This window comes from Orbicella faveolata, unplaced genomic scaffold, assembly GCF_042242905.1.
Source record: "Orbicella faveolata isolate gen_17 unplaced genomic scaffold, um_ofav_v1 contig_2, whole genome shotgun sequence".
NCBI lineage: Eukaryota > Metazoa > Cnidaria > Anthozoa > Scleractinia > Merulinidae > Orbicella > Orbicella faveolata.
Genome location: NW_028301547.1, coordinates 29,797,248 through 29,821,457, shown reverse-complemented (window position 1 = coordinate 29,821,457; position 24,210 = coordinate 29,797,248). Strand labels below are relative to the sequence as shown.

The 24,210-nt window shown below is 40.4% G+C and overlaps 2 protein-coding genes and 1 long non-coding RNA gene across 4 annotated transcripts; all 3 read left to right on the top strand.

Annotated features, from left to right (window-relative positions):
* Nucleotides 1-671: 671 nt before the first annotated feature.
* Nucleotides 672-1,559, top strand: LOC149112764 (uncharacterized). Its single transcript, XR_016207564.1, has 3 exons — nucleotides 672-838; nucleotides 1,258-1,329; nucleotides 1,413-1,559. It is a non-coding gene; the product is annotated as an uncharacterized LOC149112764 (long non-coding RNA).
* A 167-nt stretch (nucleotides 1,560-1,726) lies between these two features.
* On the top strand, nucleotides 1,727-11,245 carry LOC110063965 (anoctamin-4-like). Its single transcript, XM_089290751.1, has 8 exons — nucleotides 1,727-2,291; nucleotides 4,107-4,202; nucleotides 4,920-6,020; nucleotides 6,520-6,857; nucleotides 7,733-7,860; nucleotides 8,852-9,260; nucleotides 9,921-10,180; nucleotides 10,498-11,245. Exons 1-7 carry the CDS (start codon nucleotides 1,905-1,907, stop codon nucleotides 10,174-10,176), a joined length of 2,715 nt encoding a protein of 904 aa, XP_089146877.1. The 5' UTR covers nucleotides 1,727-1,904; the 3' UTR covers nucleotides 10,177-10,180; nucleotides 10,498-11,245.
* A 1,675-nt stretch (nucleotides 11,246-12,920) lies between these two features.
* LOC110063964 (anoctamin-4-like) lies at nucleotides 12,921-23,915 on the top strand. 2 transcript variants are annotated; one of them, XM_020770962.2, is made up of 5 exons: nucleotides 12,921-13,541; nucleotides 18,692-20,223; nucleotides 20,628-20,749; nucleotides 21,132-21,552; nucleotides 22,011-23,915. In XM_020770962.2, exons 1-5 carry the CDS (start codon nucleotides 13,245-13,247, stop codon nucleotides 22,279-22,281), a joined length of 2,643 nt encoding a protein of 880 aa, XP_020626621.1. In that variant the 5' UTR covers nucleotides 12,921-13,244; the 3' UTR covers nucleotides 22,282-23,915. The 2 variants fall into 2 exon arrangements, with proteins under 2 accessions (XP_020626621.1, XP_020626620.1); XM_020770961.2 differs by lacking the exon at nucleotides 12,921-13,541 and adding an exon at nucleotides 16,569-17,036.
* Nucleotides 23,916-24,210: the final 295 nt, after the last annotated feature.

Sequence of the window (24,210 nt, the reverse complement as noted above, 5' to 3'; positions counted from 1 at the left end):
TTCAAATTTCTCCCGTGTAGTATGAACTGAGACTTGTATTCGAACAAAAGTTCCGGTTTGAATTTCCCAAAATTTCCAGTGCCTTATTGAATGGTTGGAAATTCATCAACAATTTTCGAATTTGGGATATCTTCCATCGCCTAGAAATTTCTGTACCATTTGCTGTTTGCCTCTATTTCAATATGTTCAGGAATTTTTAGTTGAAAGGAAAGCGTCCATGATCTCACATAAAAGTATGACTAATCTGACTGGTTTGACTTTGGCCACTGATCAAGGGTGAGAAAAAGCGCTTTCGAGCGCAAATTCTTGCTGCAACGTATTTAGTTCGTCGATGGAGGCCTCAGTCAGTAGTTTAATATTCCTGATTGAAATAAAAATGCGATATGTAGAATTGTCTAAAGTCTCGACATTCATAATCGACTGACCATAAATGTAGACGTGTACAATTAAAATTAAACCGTACATGCACAAGAGCTTTTGTTGCAAAAGTTTTTGTTGTGGTTGTTGTTAAGAGTGAAATTATAAACAGTGTACTGGACTTGTGTGCACCATCATTCATGACATACTTCGTTTTCCACGATTTATTTTTCTTTTATTTTACCGAATCTGATTGGCTCATTTTTACGCGAAATATTCACATACAGGTGAATTCTTCGCGTAACAATGACCGGTCAAATATCTTTGATTGAATTTAGTTTTCTAGAGCTTCTGCTATCACATGTGATTCTACGAGTGAACTAAGTTGGACCGAATGTTGTTGAACAACCTTAAGAAGAACCAAGCTGTTCCAAATTCAAAGCAGCTTGTGTTTAATGGAGAAAAAGAAACTTATCCACAGGTAAGTTAAGATGAATTTTCGTTGCAAACCATAAACGTTGCCTCCATTATTTTCAGTGAGATTTTGGTAAAACGTACACCATGTACACCGAAAAATTCAATGAACAGCTGTACAACTCCCCAGTCAGTTCAACCTCCACTTGTACGGTCTACAGTTACGGAAAACTGTGTAACAATTTGAAACTACATCCAACATCTAAGCAGAGGAACAGGTTCCGCTATCTTCGATCGCTTTTACCGCCTCTAATCGGGTGGCGAGATTTCGAAACTCAACTGAGTTGTTCATTGCTTATGGTTTCGTCATCCTTTCAGAATCAGCCATTAGTTGAATTAAACGGAATTGAAACCATTTTTTTAAAATAAACTTTGCTGATTTTTAATTTCTGTTGCTTATTCCTTTCTTTGATTCATTTTACATAGGAACGAAATAATGTTTTCGTATGGTGCCTTAGACGAGAACAGAAATATGCCTGAGAAAGCTCTCAAGATCTTGTAAGTAAAACTGCTCAACTGAAACCAAATGACTTACATACACTCGTTTTCCCAGTTTTCGTAAACGATTGTTGTCTTTGTAGTCAGTATAATCATCAGAAGACGGGTAATCTTGAAGCGGTTGACGAGAATATGAACGCAATGACACCTGGAGAAACTTCAACCCCTAAGTCTCCGGACAAAAGGTGAGATTTTTTAAGTATAACGATTAAAAGCTTGTAAAATACATTGTAGACGTACTAGAAAGAAAAAATACTTCTGTCTTTCTTCTCGACTGCCAAACATTTATGCCGCCAAGAGAGAACGATTGGCCCACACAGCAAAATCATCAGGGTAATCCATTCCAAGAGTCCATTCCATCATAATTTTCATTTAAATTTGCATATTGGTCATGGTAAAGATCACGCGCACATTCAATGACCCATGCGTTACGCTGTATGATATGCAGTCTGCAGCACATGACATTCAACCGCTATACATGTCACGAGTAATTTGAGTTATTTTTTTCTGTGGCGGGTCTTATATCCTAGTTTAAAATTAACTATTTTAAAATTTGTTCTATTTTGTCACACCCCATGGCCAGTGCAAGCGGTTTGCGCGCTCGAGTTCCAGCAGCTAGCCAAAGTGAAGCTTCCAGGCGGCAGGGTGATTCTGCCGATCAAACACCGCTGTTAGACGAGGAAGCTGTATTGTCGAAACACCAGATGATGGAGGAGAAGACCCTGGAGATCGAGTTGGAACACGTCGAAGTCGAAAAGAAAGAGAAGGAACGGCTGTGCTTTCGTGATGGCAAGAGGTTGATCGACTATGTGATTGTGTACGAGACGCCGTCGAACGAAGACGATTTGAAAGAAAACGCGAAAGAAGAGCTAAGCGAAAAAGCAGAAAAACGGGAAAAATTTCGGCAAAATCTACTAGAGGCTGGACTTGAGATCGAGTACGAGGAGGAGGTTACGACCAAGGTAGGTGCAGCTTATAAACTGTTTGTATTTTATGATCGAGCAGGCTGGATGTAAGCCCCTGCTAATATCTCAGTGTAAATTTCAACGTGTATTGTCTGCCAAATATTGAAGAAAAACATGTTAACTGCATTCGTATTTTCTTTTTCGCCGTTCATTTCACAAGACTAAAAAATGCTATAAAATGTCAAGAGTAAAAGCGATTCAGTAACTCCCTTATTTACGTCTGATTTACGTTGAAGTTTTTGTATTCGGTATTTTGTGGTACGAACCCTCCAATATTTCCCAATATTGACCCCAGGTTTAAGCGTATTTTTAATAGGGAGTGGATTATTCTACCTGTAACAACGATAAAAAAAGCTCCTTCGTATGACGGACAAAGTATTGTCTTTGTTCAGTGACCTGCTCCAATTTACTAAAAAAATATGCGGCGTACTTTTTCTCGTAAATCCCTGATTGAGCCAAAAAAAATTATTCATTTCTCGCACACGTTTTCACAGTTTTTGAATAATTTAGTCTGTTTCCTCCTGTCCGTTAGACAAAGATGTTTACAGTCAGACATTGACCATGAAATCTTATTTTCTTGACTGAGAGGGAAAGTCGGTTGTTCAATTAAGTTTATGTCCAAGACTGCTCTACGTGTTTACGAATTTACTAGACGTTCTTTCTACACGCCTTTCATGGTTTGTTAACCGCAAGACGAAAATTTACATGACTCAAATTTCTTTGTTGTTGTGTCACGCAATCTGTTTGTTCATTCGCGTCTTCATAGCCGTATAAGAAATTTCACACTTTCCCAATAATATACGTTTCTTGACTTCATCTTGGAATACTTCCAAAAATATCTTGAATTTTCGTTTAAAAAAATCCTCATGTTTGTGTTGGGTTTTTTGTGATCCAGCGAAGTTCAACGACATGTTTTAAAAATGTATAGTCAGAGTATATAAAGAATAATAACAATTATAAAATATATATATATTCTTTGGTATATGCAATGCTGGAGGAATTTGAGAGTCTAAGAATCCCGAAAATGCCACTAAAACGCCCAGTACAGATTAATTGCAGAGAGGGCATTTTATTTTCTGTGGTTAAGTTTCGATTATTATTTTCACAGTCAACATATTTCCATTGTTTACTTTGTTGAATTTTCTACCTCTATTGCTTTGCGTCTGATAAGGGTAATGCGCTCTTATGGCGTGTAAATAGCATAACACTGACCTTTTTAACTCGCTCTGTAAACAGTCTATCCATGTTTTGGGCTGGAATTGTTCAGCCGTCACGTTCGATCCAGGGGAACCGCCGCCATTTTGGCGGGAGGTCTGTACTCATCACGGATTTCTCTCGCCAAATAATCAAGGAGGCTGTGGCTCTACCATCAAGCGTGACCGAGCAATGTTAGCGAAACCTGAATCGAGGGACTGTTCACCTTTTATTTATTTCTAGCTTGCTTTTAGAAAAGTAGCGTACTACTGAAGTCCCTGTCTAGGAAAATTGCTTGGTTCTTTTCCATAGGCGAAGGAAGAACTGAGCGCAAAAAGTGGGTTAGCCCTAGCCATTCTCGTTCCCAGAGGCCGCGCTCCTTTTGGTGCTGACGAAAAGGAGCGCAGCCTCTGGGGACGAGAATGGGCCCTAGCAAGTTTCAAATGCATCAGGACTTTCGAGAAACGGACCCCTGGTCGGTCAAAACCAGGGGAAAGGCTTTACTGCTTCATAGCTGTGAAAAAAATAATGATAAGTAAAAAAAAAAATTGAACACGCTTTGGGCAAATAATGATGTCATTACCAGTACAATATATATTTTGTGTTAATATTTGATAGGATGACAAGACAAAGACTCATTTCTGGAAAATTCATGCTCCATGGGACACTTTGAGCAAGACTGCAGAGGACATCATGATGAAGATGCCTATAAAGGTAACATTTTATTTCGAGGCCAGATCTCATCACGTTTGATATGTTTGCACTGAGGTTGGACAAATTTAAAATGTTTTTTTAAAAACCTTCTTTCGATCATAACCCCCTTTTTCCATCTTTCCTTCTCTGCTCTGCATTCTTTCCGATTTCTTCATTTTTCTTATCTCCTTTTTCTTTCCTTCCTTCATCTCTTTATACGTTGATTTTCAGTCTGTCCGTTCGTCCGTCTGTCTGTCGGTCCATTGGACTGTTCACAGTCCCCTATTTTTCCGTGAGATCGTAGATGTCGATCGTTGAGCTCGACGGGCCGCCATCTTGGTCTTTTGATTCAAGCGAAACTGGAGAGAGTACAAAATGACGGTGGGTAGGGGTGGTGGAGGGCACGGCTAGCCGTCACCCCCACGCTATTAACCCCACCGCTACTACCCACGGGCATTTTGTACTCTCCCCAGTTTCGCTCGCATCAAGAGACCAAGATGACGGCCCGTCGAGCTCAACGATCGACATCTACAATCGTACGGAAAAATAGGGGACTGTGAACAGTCTATCGGTCCATTTGCCGGTCCATCGGTCGGTCGGTCGGTCGGCCAGTTCGTCCGCCGTCGATAGGTCGGTCGGTCGTTTCGGTCCGTCGATGAGTCGGTCAGGTTGGCAGGTAGGCAGGCAGACAAACGGTCAGTCATTTATTTGTCATTTTATCTACTTTTCGTCATTTAGGAAAGTGACATCCAGACCAAAAACTGGTACGAAAAACACGTTGGGCAAGGCATACGAGACATGATTGCTCGCAACAACCCGTTCGAAATTCAAGACCCCTCCATCATCAGAAGCCGCAATTACTTCATGGGCTACTTTAAGAGGGATCGCTTAGAAATTTATGTCGGTCACCAAAACAAGGACACGTTCTTCAGCCAAACAGAGCGAAGCCGCATGGTGGAACAAATCTGCAGCAAAGTGAGATTCAGTGAGGAGAGATATGACGTCGGGGTCAGGAGGCTGATCCATGATCAGTGCATTACAGCAGCGTACCCGCTCCATCCCGGTTCCGAAGAAAGTCCCGAGGGCGAACCGCCCACTAACGACAGGCAGCGTTTGAGACGTGACTGGGCGCGGTTTGGACGCTGGTTCAAGTTTCAACCATACGACGCCATCAAGGATTATTTTGGCACTGAAATTGGCTTGTACTTCTCCTGGCTTGGTTTTTACACCATCATGCTGATCCCTGCTGCTATTTTTGGGCTCGTTGTCTTCTTGTACGGCATCATCAACGCACGCAGCTTCCAGCCTGTGATAGATGTGTGTAACAAGTCAAACGAGAAAATCTTTTACATGTGCCCTCTGTGTGATGCTCAGTGCCCTTACTGGTCGCTGATTTCAAGTTGCTACTACTCCATTGCAACCCACGCGTTCGATAACGATTCCACGGTGGTCTTCGCCGTCTTCATGTCGGTTTGGGCGACGGTTTTTCTGGAGTTCTGGAAGCGTCGTCAAGCTGTCCTTGCCTACAAATGGCACATGATGCATTTTGAAGATGTCGAGGAGCAGTTTCGCCCGGAGTTTGTCGCCACTGCGCCAACCTGGCGGAGGGATCCCATCACAGGCAAGATGGTCCCCCACATTCCCAAGATGACTCGATACCAGAGGTTCGCCGGGGTGGGGAGCGCCATCTCGTTCATGATACTCCTAGTAATCGCAGCTGTGGTGGGCGTGGTCGTGTACAGGGCCTCGGTGTATGGATCTTTAGTGGGTAGTTCCTCGCCATCTACACGCAGTAATGCCAAGTTTATCACTAGTGTAACGGCAGCCTTGTTGAACTTGGTGAGGTTTAAACCGACTTTCTATGTGCTTCTTTATTAATGTGGTAGTCGAGTCTGTATAGGCATCGTTCTTCAATTTCCTCAGCTTTAATTTGAGTTCCCAGTATTAGTTTCAGTGACTGTCAGAAAGATATATGTTTGCATAAAAAACCTCGTCTGGACCATAGCTTGGTACAGGCAAACCGAGGCAATTGCCTTAGTAATACTTTTTGTTTTTTCTGTTCATATTCATCATAAACACTTTTAATACCTAGGAAGAGAATCAAACCATGGACATTGCCTCAGTCATAATTTTTTCATGGACACTGCCTCAGTCATTGCTTTTTTTTTTTTTTTCTGGGTGCGGCCCTTGCTCGTTCAGGTCATCAAGAACTTTGGTCAAGTATAGAACATGTACACTAGATTTGACACCAGATTCCTTTTCGCTTCATTTCAAATGAGGCGGTTTGTCACAATGGTCTTCTTGTTTTGTTTTTTGTTTCCTTTTTTTTTCCATTCAGGTTTTCATCAACCTGTTAAAGTTCTTCTATGAGAAACTGGCGTTGTGGCTGACGAATTGGGAAAACCCGCGAACAGAAACCGATTACCAGGACAGCTTTACCTACAAGATGTTCCTGTTCCAGTTCGTCAACACTTATTCATCCATTTTCTACATCGCCTTCTTCAAGTTGAATCTGGTGATAGGTACACCGGGCAACTATCGGCGATTTGGAGGCAGTGGAGGATATCGACTGGACGGCTGTGGAGCTGCGGGCTGTATGATTGATCTCTGCATTCAGTTGGCGATTATCATGATCGGCCAGCAGGTCATTGGCAACGTCACTGAAGTAGCTATCCCGTAAGTACTGACCAGCAGGTCTGGTCTCTGTGGTGAATTTTGAATGCACTGTTGTTGTTGTTGTTGTTGTTGTCGTTGTTGTTGTCGTTGTTGTGTCATTTGCAGAGGACATAACAGAAAGTACACAAAAAAACCTTAAGAATAACGTCGATTTTTTTTAAAAGTAAATAAACACATTATTTCGTCAAAGTCACCTAATTTATAGTTTTGATGTCATTTACGTTGTATTATATGTAACATACATGTACATACATGCATAGAACTGGATTATAAGGTATTCGCGTTTATTGCTTTTGTTGCCTTCATAGCTTAAGTTTCTTCACAAGGACATAACAGAGAGGGCGTAATAGACAAAAGCAACAGCAAAAAATAACAACTCAAAATGAAGGACTTTCAAAGCAAAATATCTCTTTCCAAACGAAGGAGAACTCGACTAATAATTTTATTACGTAGAAAAACACCTATGAAGTAACAATAGACCAAAACTAAGACGCTTGCAGCTGAGGAAGCTTAAGCCTGGCAGTTCAGTGACAGAGCTTTCTAAAAGACAGAGGAGGCAGTGTGGCCGAGTGGTTAGGACGCCGGACTTGAAATCCGGAGATCGCGGGTTCAAGTCCCGCTCTGACCAGTGACTTAGCCGAGTTGCTTCTCGGCAGACCCTAGTTCAACTCCTCGGTCACGCTTGTAAAGAGCCTGGGATTTTTAAGCCTTTTAGGTTTATATATTTGATATATTTCTTTCTTTCAATGTAAGTGACATGCCCGTCAGTGAGGTGTAGCTAAGCACGTTGACCGCTGTAAACAACAACATTTGAACTTTTTTTTTTTGTACTGGAGCTCATACTTATCTTTGACTTTGTTCTCACTGTTACCTAGCGGGCTGATGAAGTGGTGGAAGCTGCGCCAAGCCATGAAGGAAGCAATGGAGATTCCTCAGTGGGAAGAAGATTACAAACTGAGCGCTCTGCCTGATCATCACATGTTTTGGGAATACTTGGAAGTTGGTAAGATTCTATTGTTCCTTACAGTTAACTTCTAGAAATAAACTACGGTTTTTCCTGGTCCAGAAGTTGATCAGTTTTTACGTTTACCGCACGGTGTTGAAGTATAATATCAAAAACGTGTTTGGCGACATTTCCAAACACCGAGAAGAGCGTTGAAAATACGACACGCAGCGGAGTATTTTTGACGAACTTCGAGGTTTTGGGGAACTGTAGTCAAATACTGTCTCGAGTGTTTGTTATCTCTTCTCAATGAAAACTGAAACCAAGGAGAACCGCGGAAATGAAGTGGTAAAAATCTGCGCTTTTTAAAGATTTGATATCTAGACACCGTTACGGTCATGATTTCCTTTGCATGTTTAAACTTGATGAACCAGTTTATCAACGAGTTGAGAATCCTGTATCTAATCCATTAAGTTCGATTGAGCATGATTACCAAAACTATCAGCCGAGTAAAACAATTTAAATGGCTAACCAAGATATTTGAGTTTCGTGTATCAGTGAAGGCATACGATTGACTGGGAAGACGTCTTTCGCTCCGGTTGCCCAGACGTTAGCCTGAAATGTCAGTCATCCCCCGCCCTCAGCCTAATCGCCCGGAGATTTAGACTGCGAGAAGTCTCTCTTTTCCTCGAAAATCCATGGGGAAGAACGCAAACAAGCGTCCAAGCGTGACTGTGAGCGTTGCGTGCCAGCGGCAATGCCGCGAGCTGCTAGTAGCGCGGGCGTCGGAAGACGAGTGAGACTGCTCGTAGTCTACCAGGGATTAGGCTAAGGGCGGGAGATGAATAACATTTCAGGCTACCCAGACGTCTGTTACCAAAACAAAGCTCTTTCTGAACTTCCCCTAGCCCGGACAATTACAGTATTTGAACGACTGATACTCTTGAGCTCAAGCAATTTGCTAAAATAATGCTACTCTTGTGCTGCAATTTGCAATTTAGAATTGCGCCGTTTATGCTGAAAAACTCTTTGCTTTTCTCTCTTGCTCCAGTGTTACAGTTCGGTTTTGTGACCATGTTTGTAGCTGCCTTTCCTCTCGCCCCTCTGTTCGCGTTGCTTAACAGCGCTTTGGAGCTGCGGGTTGACGCTGTAAACTTTGTCTGCCAATTTCGTCGCCCCATCGCCAAGCGTGCTCAAGACATCGGCGCCTGGTATCGCATCATGGAAGCCATTGCAAGCCTGTCAGTCCTGGTAAACGCATTTGTGATTGCGTTCACTTCAGACTTTATCCCCAGAATCGTTTACAGATATTCCTACACAACGGACAACACGCTTGTGGGTTACGTGGAAAACCGTTTGTCCTACTTCAACATATCAGACTTTGATACCTACGATTTGAGAGGCAAACCCGAAGATAAATACGCGTATCAAGTGTTGAACTATACCAGTGAGTACTGTAGGTAAGTGAACGTTTACTGTACTCTAAGCTACCGCCATAACTTACGACGGTAAGTAGGCTAAAAACAGTCTTGCGCAGGAGGCGTCTACGAGTTGCCGATCGAGGGAGGGAGGAAGTGATGTACAGAGGGACGTAGGGAGGGGTTTAGGGAGGGAGGCGGGGTGGCGGGGGGGGGGGGGGGGTGAAGAGTGAGAGAGGGAGAGAAATAGAAAGAATGCTTTTTGATTATGTTTCAAACCCTATTAAACGGCCACCCTCGGGGAAATGGATAGTGGCCGCGTAAAGGGGGTTGGCCACTTGATGGAGGTAAAAACAATAGAAGAGCCCTCAATCGGCCGGGACTATGATTAGTGGCCGCCTAATAGGGGTGGCCGTTTAATAGGTGGCCGCTTAATAGGCGACTTGCATGATAGCGTCATTTGACTACAACTACCAGAATCCTTCACTCTTTCTGTTTCTTATGCTAATCAGGGCAATTTTTAATTAGATCCACTGGGAATTTAAAATGTAAATAATAAAGAAAAAACGAAAGGAACTCTGGTAGGTGTAGTCAAATGACGCTAACGTGCAAATCTGCTATTATAGCGGTTCGACTGTATTTACAGTGGAATGTTAGTTGGAATCTCTGCAATCATTTTTTGTTTCGCATTGGCCCTTGCAGGTACCCAGGCTACCACGAACGTAAATATCCTTACAACGTCACCAAACAGTACTGGCAGGTGATCGCCGCAAGGCTGGCCTTCGTGTTTTTGTTTCAGTACATCGTGTACGGCGTCACGAAGTTTGTGGCATATCTAGTGCCTGACCGGCCTAAGCTCCTTGAGCTGAAAATCAAACGAGAAGAATTTCTGGCCAAGGAGGCTCTTCTACAGAGGGAGGTGGAAGAGATTGATGCAAGTGTAGAAGTAGTGGCTTAGCAAGGTTGGTTTACATATTTCAGCTGTTTATAACTTCTCAATATCTAGGTGAAACCAGGCCTTCCGCCCTGCAAAAGATACACAGTACGCATAACCTTCATTTGATCCTGCCTATTATGCTGTACCAAAGTAGTTCTAACTTTGAAGGTTATCATGGAAGAAACCCCGAGCTGGTGACGATTCAAAGGGTACTTTTTAAAGGGGTCAAATCATGTCCCATATTTTTTCTTGCAAATTTCACAAAAATATTGTTGTTTTCGTCAGCTTTTAGCTTAGCTCTCTTGTAACGAAGAGTAGTGACTGTTCTGTTCTTCTTTACAGCTTCTTCACGCCGACAATTTACTGAATGGAACCGTCCCTCAAAGTTCCTGGAATTTAAACCACTCTAAAACACCTGAAAGAACAGCCCGAATTTTGTTTTGTTTAAAGTTCTTCGATAACATAATAATACAAAAAACAGGATAACTGGTTCGTGTGAAAAATTGTTGTACGCTTTTACGTTTACATCGTTGTACTTACTTCGTTAGGTTGTTACGATTTGTTACTTTAGGTAAACATGCCTTTGAGAATCAAACGGTTATGACATCGGCTCGTAATTTGTTTCACTGGTTAGTAACCTGACTAAACATGTGTCTCTCAGTTTCGTCATTTTAATTCTTTCTGGAAGAGATTCAACCTGAAAAATCCCATGCTGATGACGTTTGATGACGTATGGAAGGTAGAGTTTCTGATTGGTCGTAACTCTGTTTATTGTGGCGCGCTAATAACAACCAATCCAAACACTTCACAGATCCCTTGGGCGCCAAGTCATCAGGATTTTTTTCTGAATGTCAACAAATAAACTCTCCCCAACGTTTGCCTTGCATTTGTTATAACAGCAGTTGTGAGAATTAGATCTAGATTGAATGTAAGAATTATATCCGCTTAGTTATCACTTACTATGTCCTTACCTTATATGAATATAATATTTTTTTGAGTAAACAAATGTTCTTTGTCTTTATTAAAAGACAGTTTTTAGGGAATACATTTATTCCGAAAAAGATGTTAATAAATGCTCAGTAAGATCCTATATTTATCAATTTGGGAGTGAGGTACTTTTTCACTTGAAGGAAAATTGATGTATAGAACGCTTTCACTCACGTGGCACTACGCAGCCACGCAAATTTATGGGAACAAAAGAAAGTGTCTACATAAGAAAAGAGTTTAACTCGCACATGATTGGCTTGGACACCAACATGGCCATTTATTTCATTGTTTTGGGACACTAATATGACCGTCGTGACGTCATGTTTAAACGTTCTATAACGTATAATTCGTTATTTCTCATGAGCCTCTGATCTGTCGCATAATTACTTTTTTTTTCAGCTAGAGCGAGTTATAGCTGTAATTGGGTAAGGAAACATTTACTCGCTCGGTCAGTCAGTCAGTTTGTCAGTCGATGGACATGAAACCTTTTATGGTGGTAATTCCGCTGATCCGAGTTTTTCGCGAGAGGACATCTGCCCGACCATGGTTAAACCAATTGAACTTATCTTCATCTTGCCACTTCGCCTACCTGCTATAAATAAAACATTCATAAATCCATGACCACCGCGATATAAATAGATGGGAGGGGGGGGGGGGGGGGCTACTTGGGTATGAATTTGGTGGGTATGTGCCGCCCGGGTTTCCAAATTTGGACCCCCTTTTAATAGAATTTGCATTCAAAATGATATCCCGTATTAGAAATAGCTGACTATTGACAGCAGTCCCTTCCATGTATAAGATTTGGAGAAAAATGGCGACCGCGGAAGGTCAAACGAAATGTGCAAACACGCAACACCCACCTAAACAAACGCCATAACTTAAGACAAACCAAACCTAGAAGACTCAAACTCATAAAACAGACCAAAACTCAGAAGGCTCTCATACATCTACATATCGGTTCTAAGGTATTCAATATCAACACAACAGTAAGGCAAAAGAAAATTAAATAAAGGGGAACTAAGAAAACAATACCATGACTACGAACTGAGGATGATATATAGGCAGCCATACCTTGGGGGAACAAACAGGAACAATGAAATAATAAAACACAAAACAAAAGGGCAAGTCTTTCGCTCATTTTCTCTGTCGCTCGTTCTCTTGCATTTTGTTGGTTCGATCGCTCCTTCATTTCATAGTTCGTATATTCGTTCGTTTTCGGGCGTTCATTAAGTTCATCGGCGACTAGGTGGCGATGGTAGACTCGATTACATTCAAAGACCTAAATCGTTGCTGTCCCGTACTGGTGCAGAGTGTAGCTCAGATACCAGTATCTGGTACCAGCGTCTGGCCAACAGTTTTATTTCTTCTTTGGGTCCATCAGTCATCGCCGAAAATGATACACGCATTCAGTCTTAAAACCACTGGTTTTTACGCCTGGAATATTCGCCCTTAGAAGACTCGACAACGGACGAACTTGTATTGTTCAGGCGAGTAGCGAACTATTTATATCAGGATAAAATTTCTCTTGCTTATATATACTGTAACGCCGTTGTAGTTTCGCCCAGTTGCACTCGACTTGCTGTTAGAAACACCCATGTCCTTAAATATAATCGCCACTTCACAGAAATGAACACCCAATCCGATGATAGACTGTAAACAGATATTGTTCATTTTCTTCGATGACGAAAGCCCGCGATAAATTTCATTCAAATTTGACACCGACGAATATTTATAGGCGGAATAATCCAGAAATTTATTAGAACAGCGAGATAGTTATAAATATTTCAAGAATCACGTTTTCAAATGCATGCAGAAACATAGTGCAACACACAACTACAGTTTTGTCATCCGATCACTTTGTATATCTATCTGATTTGTTTTTAGAATTTTTCGTATCGCAAACGAACATCAATAATTGTTCGTCCTACAAACCCCAAGTTTTGACTATTCGCACACAACAAAGAACAACAAAATATTTGCAAGCCAGATAAGTTGTATTTTTATGCAAATTTCCAATGCTTTGTGTCACACCCTCTGTAGATTTTCTAAGTGCATCGCTTTGCTCTAAATTTCATTAGAGCGGAGCAGGGAAAGATCGAACTATGGCACAACCCGTTTCTTATAAGAAAGCTCCAGACGATGGTGACGTCCTTCTTGAAATGGTTGAGCCCTCATTCCACGCGAAAGGTAGCGAGCCGAAGGGATTATACTTGGAAGACGCCGGACCAAATAAGAAGATTGACTATGCCCTTGTGTACGAACGTGGTGAGGAAAAAGAAAATAAAGACGAGGAGGCTAAGGAAAAAGCTCAGAAACTCGAAGGCATGAGAAAATCATTTGAAGCCAGTCTCGACAGCGCTGGATTGGTCATTGAACGTAAAGAGCACACATTACCTCAGGTAAGACCATCGCTTGCAGTGGCCGTCAAAACATGATTAGCACTGAGATATATTCTTCTAGTTTCTCTAGAAATTGACAACACTGAACGTTTGGAAGCGTTTTGTTCATCTTGCTTCTAAATTCTAAAGCACGCTTTTATTGTAGGGGATGCATTTATGCAAAAGAAATGTTAAATGTAACGACGATCGATTGACTTCTGAAGCGAGTGGCAATATTGTATTTTGAATGAATTCCAGCGGTGAACTAAAGCGAGACTCTTCCATGCCTAAACCGCCGTAACCCATTTCGTCAAACCTTCATCTTTTCGTGTAACTGCACAATTCATCCAAAATTCCTTACATAACATTTCTTAGGGCTGGTAGCAAATTCAGTAAACAGTGTGGAAGGATACAATATTATTTCAGTTTCTTCGTAGAGAGTTCACGAATATTCCGAGCAACGATAACTATATATTTTGCAATATTGTACTCTATAGTTCATGGCCAGAATTTTGCCATGGAACAAGTTTACACAGATTTCTGAAGGTGGGGGAACGCCAGTGATTATTTCGCTCCGCTAATTTAATGAAGCTTGGTTATCTTTCCAACGACGAATAGGTTTGCAAAGAGTTGTCAAACATATTTACCCAATTACAGTTGTGAATAAATTATCAGATTTGAACGAGTTTCATTCTGTCCTTTCGCGGTATTACAGGTAACGGAACATTCAATACAGGCTGCTTACTTTATTTTAGAAAGACGCTATTCGTTTGAATATGGACACATAGTCACTCCCATTGGGATGACAGTCTTTTTATAGAAGTGTCCAGAGAATTGGAAATTACTGGCAGGTCGTAGAAGAAATGCAAATGAGAGTTATTTCTACAAAACTTCTTCAGCACTGAGGTGTAGCATTCACCAGCGCAAGTGCCGAAAACAGAAAGAATTAATTAAAAATATGATACAAGATGGTACAATAATTGAGTGCTATTTCTTAGTTGAAATTTGCTTATGTTGGGTTCAAAGCTCAAGGGAAAGCCGAAAACAACGATCCTTTTAAAAATTAGCATACATCCTTACACAGCCAGATATCAATATCTGATTGTTTACTTTTATTCTCTGAAATTGGAATGAAACATTTACAAACATGTCAAACATCTGTGAGGATAGCGTGCCACCAAATCTGGCACAACAAATTACAAAGCATAGTAGTTTCGTTATTTGAGTGTCATAGTAACACGTTATTTTACACTAAGCACTCTCGAATTGTTTACTAATTTACTGCTTATGATAAAGAGGTCTTAATTTTGGCCAAACAGCCATTATTCTTTCCAAGGAGGTGTTGACTATAGCAGTTTCAGGCTTGGAGGTAGTAACATAAATACTCCCTTGATTAAAAGAACTATCAACAATTACGAAACATACAGTGTAAGATCGATTAACAAAAAAACAGCGTCTACTCAGACATTACGGATACAAATACGTGCGTTTTAATATTGGCCTCTTGAATAGTTATCAGAAATATTAAAATTTCTTTTTAGAAATAATAATAATAAATGTCGTAACATGCATGTTTCCATGGTAAACTTTCGAAATAGACAGAGTGGGTGGTGCTATGGTTTCAAAATATTTTACAAATGTACTTCTAGAAACAGATGGCCAGAAGTTGCATGTGCTTACCGTATATTGCATGAACATTCCAGTGTCACTCGAACTGTTGTAGACCACAGCCTCAACTACTGCTACTTACGCTTTTGATCATTGTCGACTAATTTAATGAACTGTTTGTCATCGCTTTGTAAACTTGAAAGTAAATTTACCTGAGTGTTGTTCTTGTAACGGAAAGACGTGTATTTGTTTCAAATACAGCACTATTTGTTCGAGGCGCTGTTTCAAATACAATACAAATACGAACCTCCAAGGGAAACGAAAATTGGTTCGAAAAATCGTTGAGTTCGAGAAATCGGGGGTAAAATTACAGTGTTCGACTGAGGAGGGGGAATGACTTCTGGTTCGAGTTATCGGGAGGTTCGAGAAATCGGGATTCCACTGTACTTACTCACTATTGTAACAACTAATTCTGGGTCCAGCTCCTTAGTCACTAGGCTAAGCTCGGGTAATGACCGAAATTTGTAGCCTTCCGCGTCATTTGGAATTCAGAACAAGTCTGCATAATCTTTGCTGTATTTATATGGTCATTAAAAGTTTGCCCAGTTGACAGGGCATAATATCGAGAAGTAAGGCCGGAAAACCATCATGCTTTATCTAAACCGCCTTCAGTTGAAGAAAAATATGGTTTTTATTCAAGGCTCAGCATCTGTATGGAATTTGTTAGAAACAGAGAGAGAAAATGGTCCACCAAATTCATCACGATTCAGACTAAATAGAGGTTCAATATCTATTCATTGTAAGCTCGAGTGTATATATTGAATTTTAACACTGATTTTAAGCAATAGCTTTGAAGACAAGCTTTAAAGGACAAGGGCTACTCTGATTAGAAAATACAGCTTCAATATCACCACCTGAGATGAAAAAATTAGATTATAAATCACACACTGGAAGTATACCGACTTCAATCGGCAACGACGAATCAGTGTTTTATTCTAATGAAAAAAAAAACAAATAAACAAACAAAAAACAAATCTTCACCACGGCGGATAAGAAGGATTTAATTAATTTACACCATAACCCGAAATTGCAAAGAAAAGAGGGCTCGGTACGACTTTCACCAACATTCTAGTTGTTCATTCATTAGGTGTCAAATTCACGCGGTTTCAATCGGCTGACCTCAAAGTAGCAGTTACAGCAGCTTAGAAAAGGATCAAAGTTGAATTAAACAGTCAATCCTCGTGGTTATGTGTATTCTCGATCACCAAGTGTAAAAAAAAAAAAAAAAATGAATCAGGTAAACAGAAATAAAAAATACCAAAAGTACAAAGTCTGCAAAAACACTAGAAAGTTCGTTGATCAATGATTAACGCTCGAGCGAACGAAGCAATCACTTGGTTAGTTTTTTATATGATTAATGATGCGAATTGTTTTTAAAGGCCAAAGTACCCGTGACTGTTTGTATATACAGAATAAAAGGCATTGAGCCGAAACCAAACTGAGAGTTATGCAAATTCTGCACGCCCATTCAGTATTTTGCCGAAACAGCCCAAGTGTCTGGCAAGTGCCGCTAGTTTGAAGGGCCTACTGAAATACGAGGAGGCCAAAATGAGTAATGGCTACGCCCGCTATACCAGGTTAAGCCAAGATGAAGACGAGCTCGAGCTTCAGCTGGAGTTAAGGGAGCAAGCAACATTGACAACAAGATCAGAGCCGAAAGGAGTTTATTTTAGCAACGGTAATGAACCAAAGAGACGCATCGACTATGTGTTGGTCTATGAAAGAAAACAGAATGATGATTCGGATAGCAGCAAAAAAAGAAGCCTGCAAAGTCTACGGAAAACGTTTGAAGATAACTTGAGGAAGGAAAAGCTTCTAATCGAATACGATGAGCTGTCTTTGCCACAGGTACGAGTTCGATGCAATGCTTGACCAGTTTAGTTGAGGCATTTAAAGAAATTTTCACTCTCTCTAAATTGAATATCGTACAAGATGCGATCCAATCGAATATTTTCTGAGGAACTTTTTGGCATAAATAGCTGCAATTTCAATTTTTAAAACTAATCTTTTGTGTATAAATATAATTTAGAATGGATTTCAAGCCATCCAGGCTCAAATTCCACCGTCTTTATCAGCATTCAAGCGTATAAATTCACAAATCAGTGAATACATCACTGAATAGACCTCAATGATGCCACCCATATTTGCTTCTTACCAAGTAATGCTACTTTTGTTTATCCAAGTTCCCTTTTAATAAAACACTGGCTGGGGAACATTCAGTTAAAATACCGACAATTCGATATATTCCGATTTTAAATTAAAGTTTTTACGTTCAGAATTAATACTTGTTTGAATTAATAGTATCAAACAGTGCTGTTATATAGGGATCAAAGACTCTTGGTATTCGCATCAAGACTGGCTACGTGGAAAACAAAATGCCATTAGATTAAGGAAAAGGCTGAGTTTTATCTTTTAGAATTTCATATTGGAAATACAGTATGCATAAAATGATACGCTGTGACGTTTCGGCGAGCAATACAGTCGAGTTGCAAACTTATAAAATTACATAAGCAGGAATATGTCCAACTCCGATATGATTAAACTAAAGCTGAAGTCGTTGATCGGCTTAAGTCGGCAATGACGATCAATCTACCAACATGCATGTAGGATGTCATTTCTGCCGCGTTTTATCGCCTACATAATATTAGAAGGATTAAGAAGTATTTATCTCGCGATTCGTTATTAACGCTTATTCATGCTTTTATCACTAGCCGTTTAGACTATTGTAATGGACTTTTGTATGGCTTTCCTAAGTCGCAATTAGTTAAACTGCAACGTGTGCAGAATGTTGCGGTTAGACTTGTGCTGAACTTAAGAAAGTACTCGCATATTACTCCCGCGCTTTTCGAACATCATTGGTTACCGGTACAACATCGTGATCATTTTAAGATCTTAATTTTAACATTTAAAGCTAGTCTTGGATTGGCGCCCAAGTATATCATAGAATTAATTAACATTATGCCTAGATCTATTTATAATCTTAGACCAAATCAAAGTTTATTGTTAGACCCTCGTAAAGGGAAAATACTTGTGACTTTAGGTGACAGATCTTTCTCTGCTGCTGCTCCATATTATTTTATGGAATAGTTTGCCGGCTGAATCACGTGATATTCAGTCATTAGCTATTTTTAAATGTAAGCTGAAAACTTATTTATTTCGTGTAGATTTTAAAGCGTATCCTGCTTGATATTCAGTCTTATTAGTGCTACTAATTAAGTTTGTTGTTATTATTATAAATATTCTATTTTATTAATATACATGTAATTAGTTTAACAAATTTGAATTTTATTGTAGTATTTTAATTTTTAAAGCGCCGTTGATCAGTGAATGTAAATAGCGCTCTAGAAGTTGTTAAATTATTATTATTATTATTATTATTATTATTATTATTATCATTATTATAATGCTTTGCAAAATCTTCATTACAAATGGCATTCGTGCAAAGGATGCATAAGCCGAGCCTCTTCATGGCAAAAGTTTTATTCCTCTTTTTCTGCCCTCAGGATCCCAAAACCAAACGACATTTTGTCCTTATTCATGCCCCATGGGAAGTGCTGGCCAAAAAAGCGGAAGCAATGCGTGTAAAAGCCCCATTCCAAGAAAATGACATCTTGATTAAGTCTTGGATGGAGGAGAGACTCGGAAGTGATAGAATGGAGTCATTAAGGAAGAGAAATCCTCTAATTGTACATGATTCCACCATTGAAGACAAAGGAAACTTTTTCATGGCTAACTTCAGACGAGAAAATGTAACCAAGTTCGTCAACCATCAAAACAAGGAGACGTTTTTTGATAACGTCGACCGCGTCTACATCGTGCAGCAAATTTGTGGCGGCGCCCGCTTTGCGGAGGGCCCTCACGGTGTTGGGCTGAAAAAGTTGATCTACGAAGGTGCATACATAGCAGGATACCCACTTCACGATGGTCCCGTTCGTCTTGAGCCTGGCGAAGAGCCCTCGAATGACCGACAACGGCTCAAGCGTGACTGGGCCAGATTTGGAAGAATGGCCAAATTCCAGCCATACGGAGCAATCAAGGATTACTTTGGCAGTGAGATTGCCTTGTACTTTGCCTGGCTTGGATTTTACACGGCGTGGTTGGTACCTCTTGCTATTATCGGTCTTGCTGTGTTCCTGTATGGAATCGGTTCGGCTGGTAGTCACGCCCCAGTCAAAGATGTCTGCGACGACAAAAACAAGGATGTGTGGTATATGTGTCCACTGTGTGACAGACAGTGTAGCTACTGGGACCTAGCTTCCACCACGTGCATTTACGCTTACGTCACCCACTTCTTCGACAACGATTGGACAGTTGGTCTTGCTTTAATTGCGTCAATTTGGGCGACTTTGTACCTTGAGTTTTGGAAACGTCGTCAAGCCTCCCTTGCTCAGGAATGGCACACTGATGATTTCGAAGAGGAAGAAGAGCCCCTTCGCCCAGAGTACTCAGCTACAGTGACGACCCTAAAGAAGAATGAAGTTACCGGTAAGATGGAACCGTACGTCCCCAAAAAAACACTGTACTCTCGCTACGGTGGAGTCTTTAGCATCATAATCTTTTTTATCTTGCTTGTCATCGCCGCTGTCGTGGGTGTTGTCGTGTACCGAGCAGCAGTTTTCGCCTCCTTGAGCGGGAACGAAGACGAAACAGTCCAAACACGTGCTAGGATCATCACCTCCTTAACAGCAGCTCTACTCAATCTTCTTGCCATCAACCTGCTAAAGTTCGTCTACAGCAAACTGGCCGTCTGGTTGACGGACTGGGAAAATCCACCGACTCGCACCGACTACGAGGACAGCTTCACTTGGAAAATGTACCTGTTCCAGTTTGTAAATACGTACGCGTCCATTTTCTACATTGCTTTCTTCAAGTCTGGGCTCGTGGTAGGAACTCCAAGCAGATACAAGCGGATTGCGGGTGAATTCCGATTGGATGGCTGCAGCGAGCAAGGGTGCTTTTTGGAGCTTTGCGTTCAGCTTCTTATTATCATGGTGGGACAGCAGATCATCGGAAATATTACGGAAGTTGCAATCCCGTAAGTAACATTAAGGGTTACAAAATGAGGTTCTAATTTACTAAAACTTTAAGAAACTAAAAATCTCACACGTTCAACTCGAAGAGAGGATTCAATTACGGGTGGTTTGATATTCAGAACAGGTAAAACATACTAAAGCATTTGTTAAAATTGCATTTAACGATTGATCATTCTTGTAGAAAGAACGTTTAAAAGTGTGTGAAAGAATTCGGACCCCGCCGAAACCTACAATTTATCATTATTGCATGCTTTGAGTCGTTGAGACACAAACTTAAAGAAAGAACGGGTAAAATGAGACAGAAAAGAAATGGAACTTCAATTTTAACCAAAAGGTAGCAATGACACTGGATGTTCTCAGCCATCAAACGATTCTCCGCAACTTACTTGTGCTATTTACTCTGCAGGATGGTCATGTATTGGCTCAAAAGTCGCAAGGAAGAAACGACAGACCAGCCACAATACCAACGAGACTTCGACTTGAGTCCCCAGGGTGACCATTCCATGTTTTGGGAGTATCTTGAAGTTGGTAGGTATTAGCTTAGGTGTAGTTCAGTACCTGAACTCTCCCTTCCCTATTCTATACAGTGGTTGAATCCAAGCGGGAGAAGAGGGAGCCCAGGATAGCTTGTATGCACATGTTCAAAACGCCACTATTCACCCCTCCCTAGGAAACGAGGGGAAAAAGCACAAGATAGTAGAACTTTCTAAAGCGCGTGCCTAGAGACAATGTATGAAATACAACAAAAAACACAAGAAAACCCATCATGAAGATTACAATTGTTTTTATCTGCTTAAAACTGTCAGCCTAAACAGTAATCATAACAGTATAAATCGAGAGTAGAGATGTTTTGTGTACGTTACGTTTCTGTCCTTTCCTCAGTATTGTAATCATCTTCTTTGTTTTGCAGTTTTGCAGTACGGATTTGTGACTATGTTCGTGGCTGCCTTTCCATTGGGTCCGCTTTTCGCTCTTCTCAATTCCATCGTCGAAATTCGTGTAGATGCCATCAACTTTGTGGACCAGTTTCGGAGACCCGATAGCGCACGTGCAGAAGATATCGGAGCCTGGTTTCGTATTCTTCAGGGTGTGACAAAACTGTCAGTTCTGGTGAATGCTTTTGTGTTAGCGTTCACCTCAGAGTACATCCCTAAGCTACTGTACAAGATGAAGTATGCACCTGACCGTGATGAACCAGGTGGAGGCACCCTTAAAGGATATCTAAATAACAGTTTGGCTCATATTGATATTGCGTACATCTACCAACAAGAACCTGGAACACAGCCAGAAAATCCCTGGGAAAATTTAAATTACACGAGGCCATACTGCAGGTAAGAACTGTCTCCTGGTTGTTTTATCTCGGACTAAACAATGTTCTCGTAATTTAGTAATTTAGTTGTGAGGTACGTTTCTTCACATCGAGATAAAATTGAGTAATGACGAGATTTCTCTGGTAACTGGACAAAGTTCTTAAGTGATAGGCATAAATTTCGGATAAAAGAATTTGGAACACTTACACGATGTATTTCAACAATAACAACGTAAAATTCATCAAGAACGCAGAGTTATAGAAAATTATCCTCCCCCACGAATTCTGTTGCATTCAAAATACCATGGAACGGGATACATTTTTGGACGCTGAGCTACATGAAAACTGAAAAGGATGTGAACTACAATACACTGCCTGTTGCCTCAAACAAGGCAGGGCACAATAAGTCACCAGAGCCTATTTAGTATGTACACCGATTATTCTCGTTGTAAAAACGAAATTTTGTCCTCTGTATTGCAGGTACCCGGGCTATTTTGACATGAATCCACCTTACAAACAGAACAAGCAGTACTGGCACATCATTGCTGCACGCCTCGCTTTCGTGTTCGTATTTCAGTTTTCTGTTTACCTGATCACCAGCTTCATATCTTGGGCTGTCCCAGATGTTCCTAAGGATCTGGATTTAAAGGTGAAGCGGGAAACACATTTGGCCAAATTGGCCTTCAAGAAGAAGAATGATGATTACCCAGAAAAAGGCGAGGATGTCCTCAATGGAAGCGAGATGCTGTAGAGCGACAAAAAGAATTGAAAGAAAACACTGCGATGACAATGCCCATATATTAACGTTACAGGAAGACATTTTAAATAAGGTAGTTTAGGATCAAAACACCGGCATTGAGTTCGCAAGTGCAGCGTACGAAAGATCAGTAACATTGTTCTAATAGAGAACGTTAATTTTTTGACAGATGGAACTCATCATTTCAGTAGAGTAAAAAACTAACAATAACTTACAACTGTAATGAAGCAAATCCAGAAAACGCAAACTTGGGCGTCATTTGTTTTTTTGATGTGGCTCTTCATCATTGTATATGATGTCACTGGGCCATATTTGTATACCACTGTTATGTAATTTCTTTTTGGAAATTGGCTTCTATTTTTGTACAAATATTTTCCAGCATTTATGTTCATTACGCTGGTTAAATGATTACCGTGTTGTATAAGTTAAAAAGCAAATGAAAAAAAAAAAAAAAAAGAATTCAATACAGAAACATTTGATGAGGATGTTTTCTGTTTCAGTATTTTACGAATGAAACGTGTAGGAGGACTAGATTATTTTATTTCGTTTCTTATACCATTCAGCATCGAACAATCCACGCAGAGTTTGGTATCTGTTAGTAAGCGTTAAATCAATTTTTGCTGTATATTTTTCTAGTAATCATCAATACAAATGATCAAGATTGATCACTCCTAGGTTGTCACCCCAAGTGGCATGTGTATACTTTTGGAATGAAACACAGAGCACCACACTTCAAATGAAAGCTATGGAGCAATACTTTTCATGTGACAGTGTAATAGACCATATCACAGTTTTCGACCCCATCGTGACGGGTAGCCAAAGCGGTCAGGAACTAGCACGTTTGTATGGGAATCCGATGGCAAATAACTTTTTCCAAAATTGAATTTTACTCTAAACTTGGTGAATACAATATTCTACCTAGTATTTTAACGTTGCAATTCACAAAGTGTAAAATTCAATTTTGGAAAAAGTTATTTTCCATTGGATTCCCATCCAAACACTGTAATTTCTGACCGCTCTACCCACCCGTCAAAATGGCGTCGAAAACCGTGATAAGGTCTAAAGGACGGACCACCGAAAAATTGGAAGGAATTGCACTTTCCCTGTGGTAGTGGTACTCGAGGCGCCATAAACAGCGTTTCAAGCAGCAGTTTATCTTTCGCAATTTAAGTTCGAGACAAGTATTATTCATGCAGTTCCAATCTTAACGCTCTCACTAGTCAGGGGTTCATTGTGTGGAATTTTAACAATTTTAAAAAATAAGTTTTGTATGAGACACAAGTGAGGTTGTAAATGACGTTTACAGCAAACGGCAAACGGCAAACGGCAAACGGCAGACGGCAAACGGCAAAAGTTTCAAAACTTTTGACTTCAAACTTTTGCCTTCTGTTTCCTGTTTTTGTTGTTTTATTGATTTAGAATTAAAGGAGTCTGAAAAAGGAGACAAAATCGAAGACAATTTTTGTCGTCTACGTTGTCCGTGCGTTGAACGTGTTAAATTCTCCATTAATTGTGGGCATTGTAACGTGGGCTTTGTGTGCTAACTATTCTTCTTCTATTCTTAGTTTCAGAACGTTAGAATTTTCATATAGTGATAAACTTTTAAAATAAACTTGAACATTAAAATATACGTTGGTATCGTTTGGCTCGCGATCACTTATACCGCAGTTCGGGTGTTTAACAGTTATTTGACATTACAGTGAATGAATATTTTATTGACCTGTTTTTTAGGCGAAGAAAAGTGACAAATTTCACCGTAGATGAACACATTTTGAAGTTTATTCCAGGGACTAACTTAACTCATTTTCCAAGCTAGAGTAATTAAGACTGTGTTAAGCGGACATCCTTGGAGAATGCCCCAGTGTCAATACCAGGCATTATGTACCGAGAGATCCTCTCTTCCATGAGGGCGAGAATTCGCCA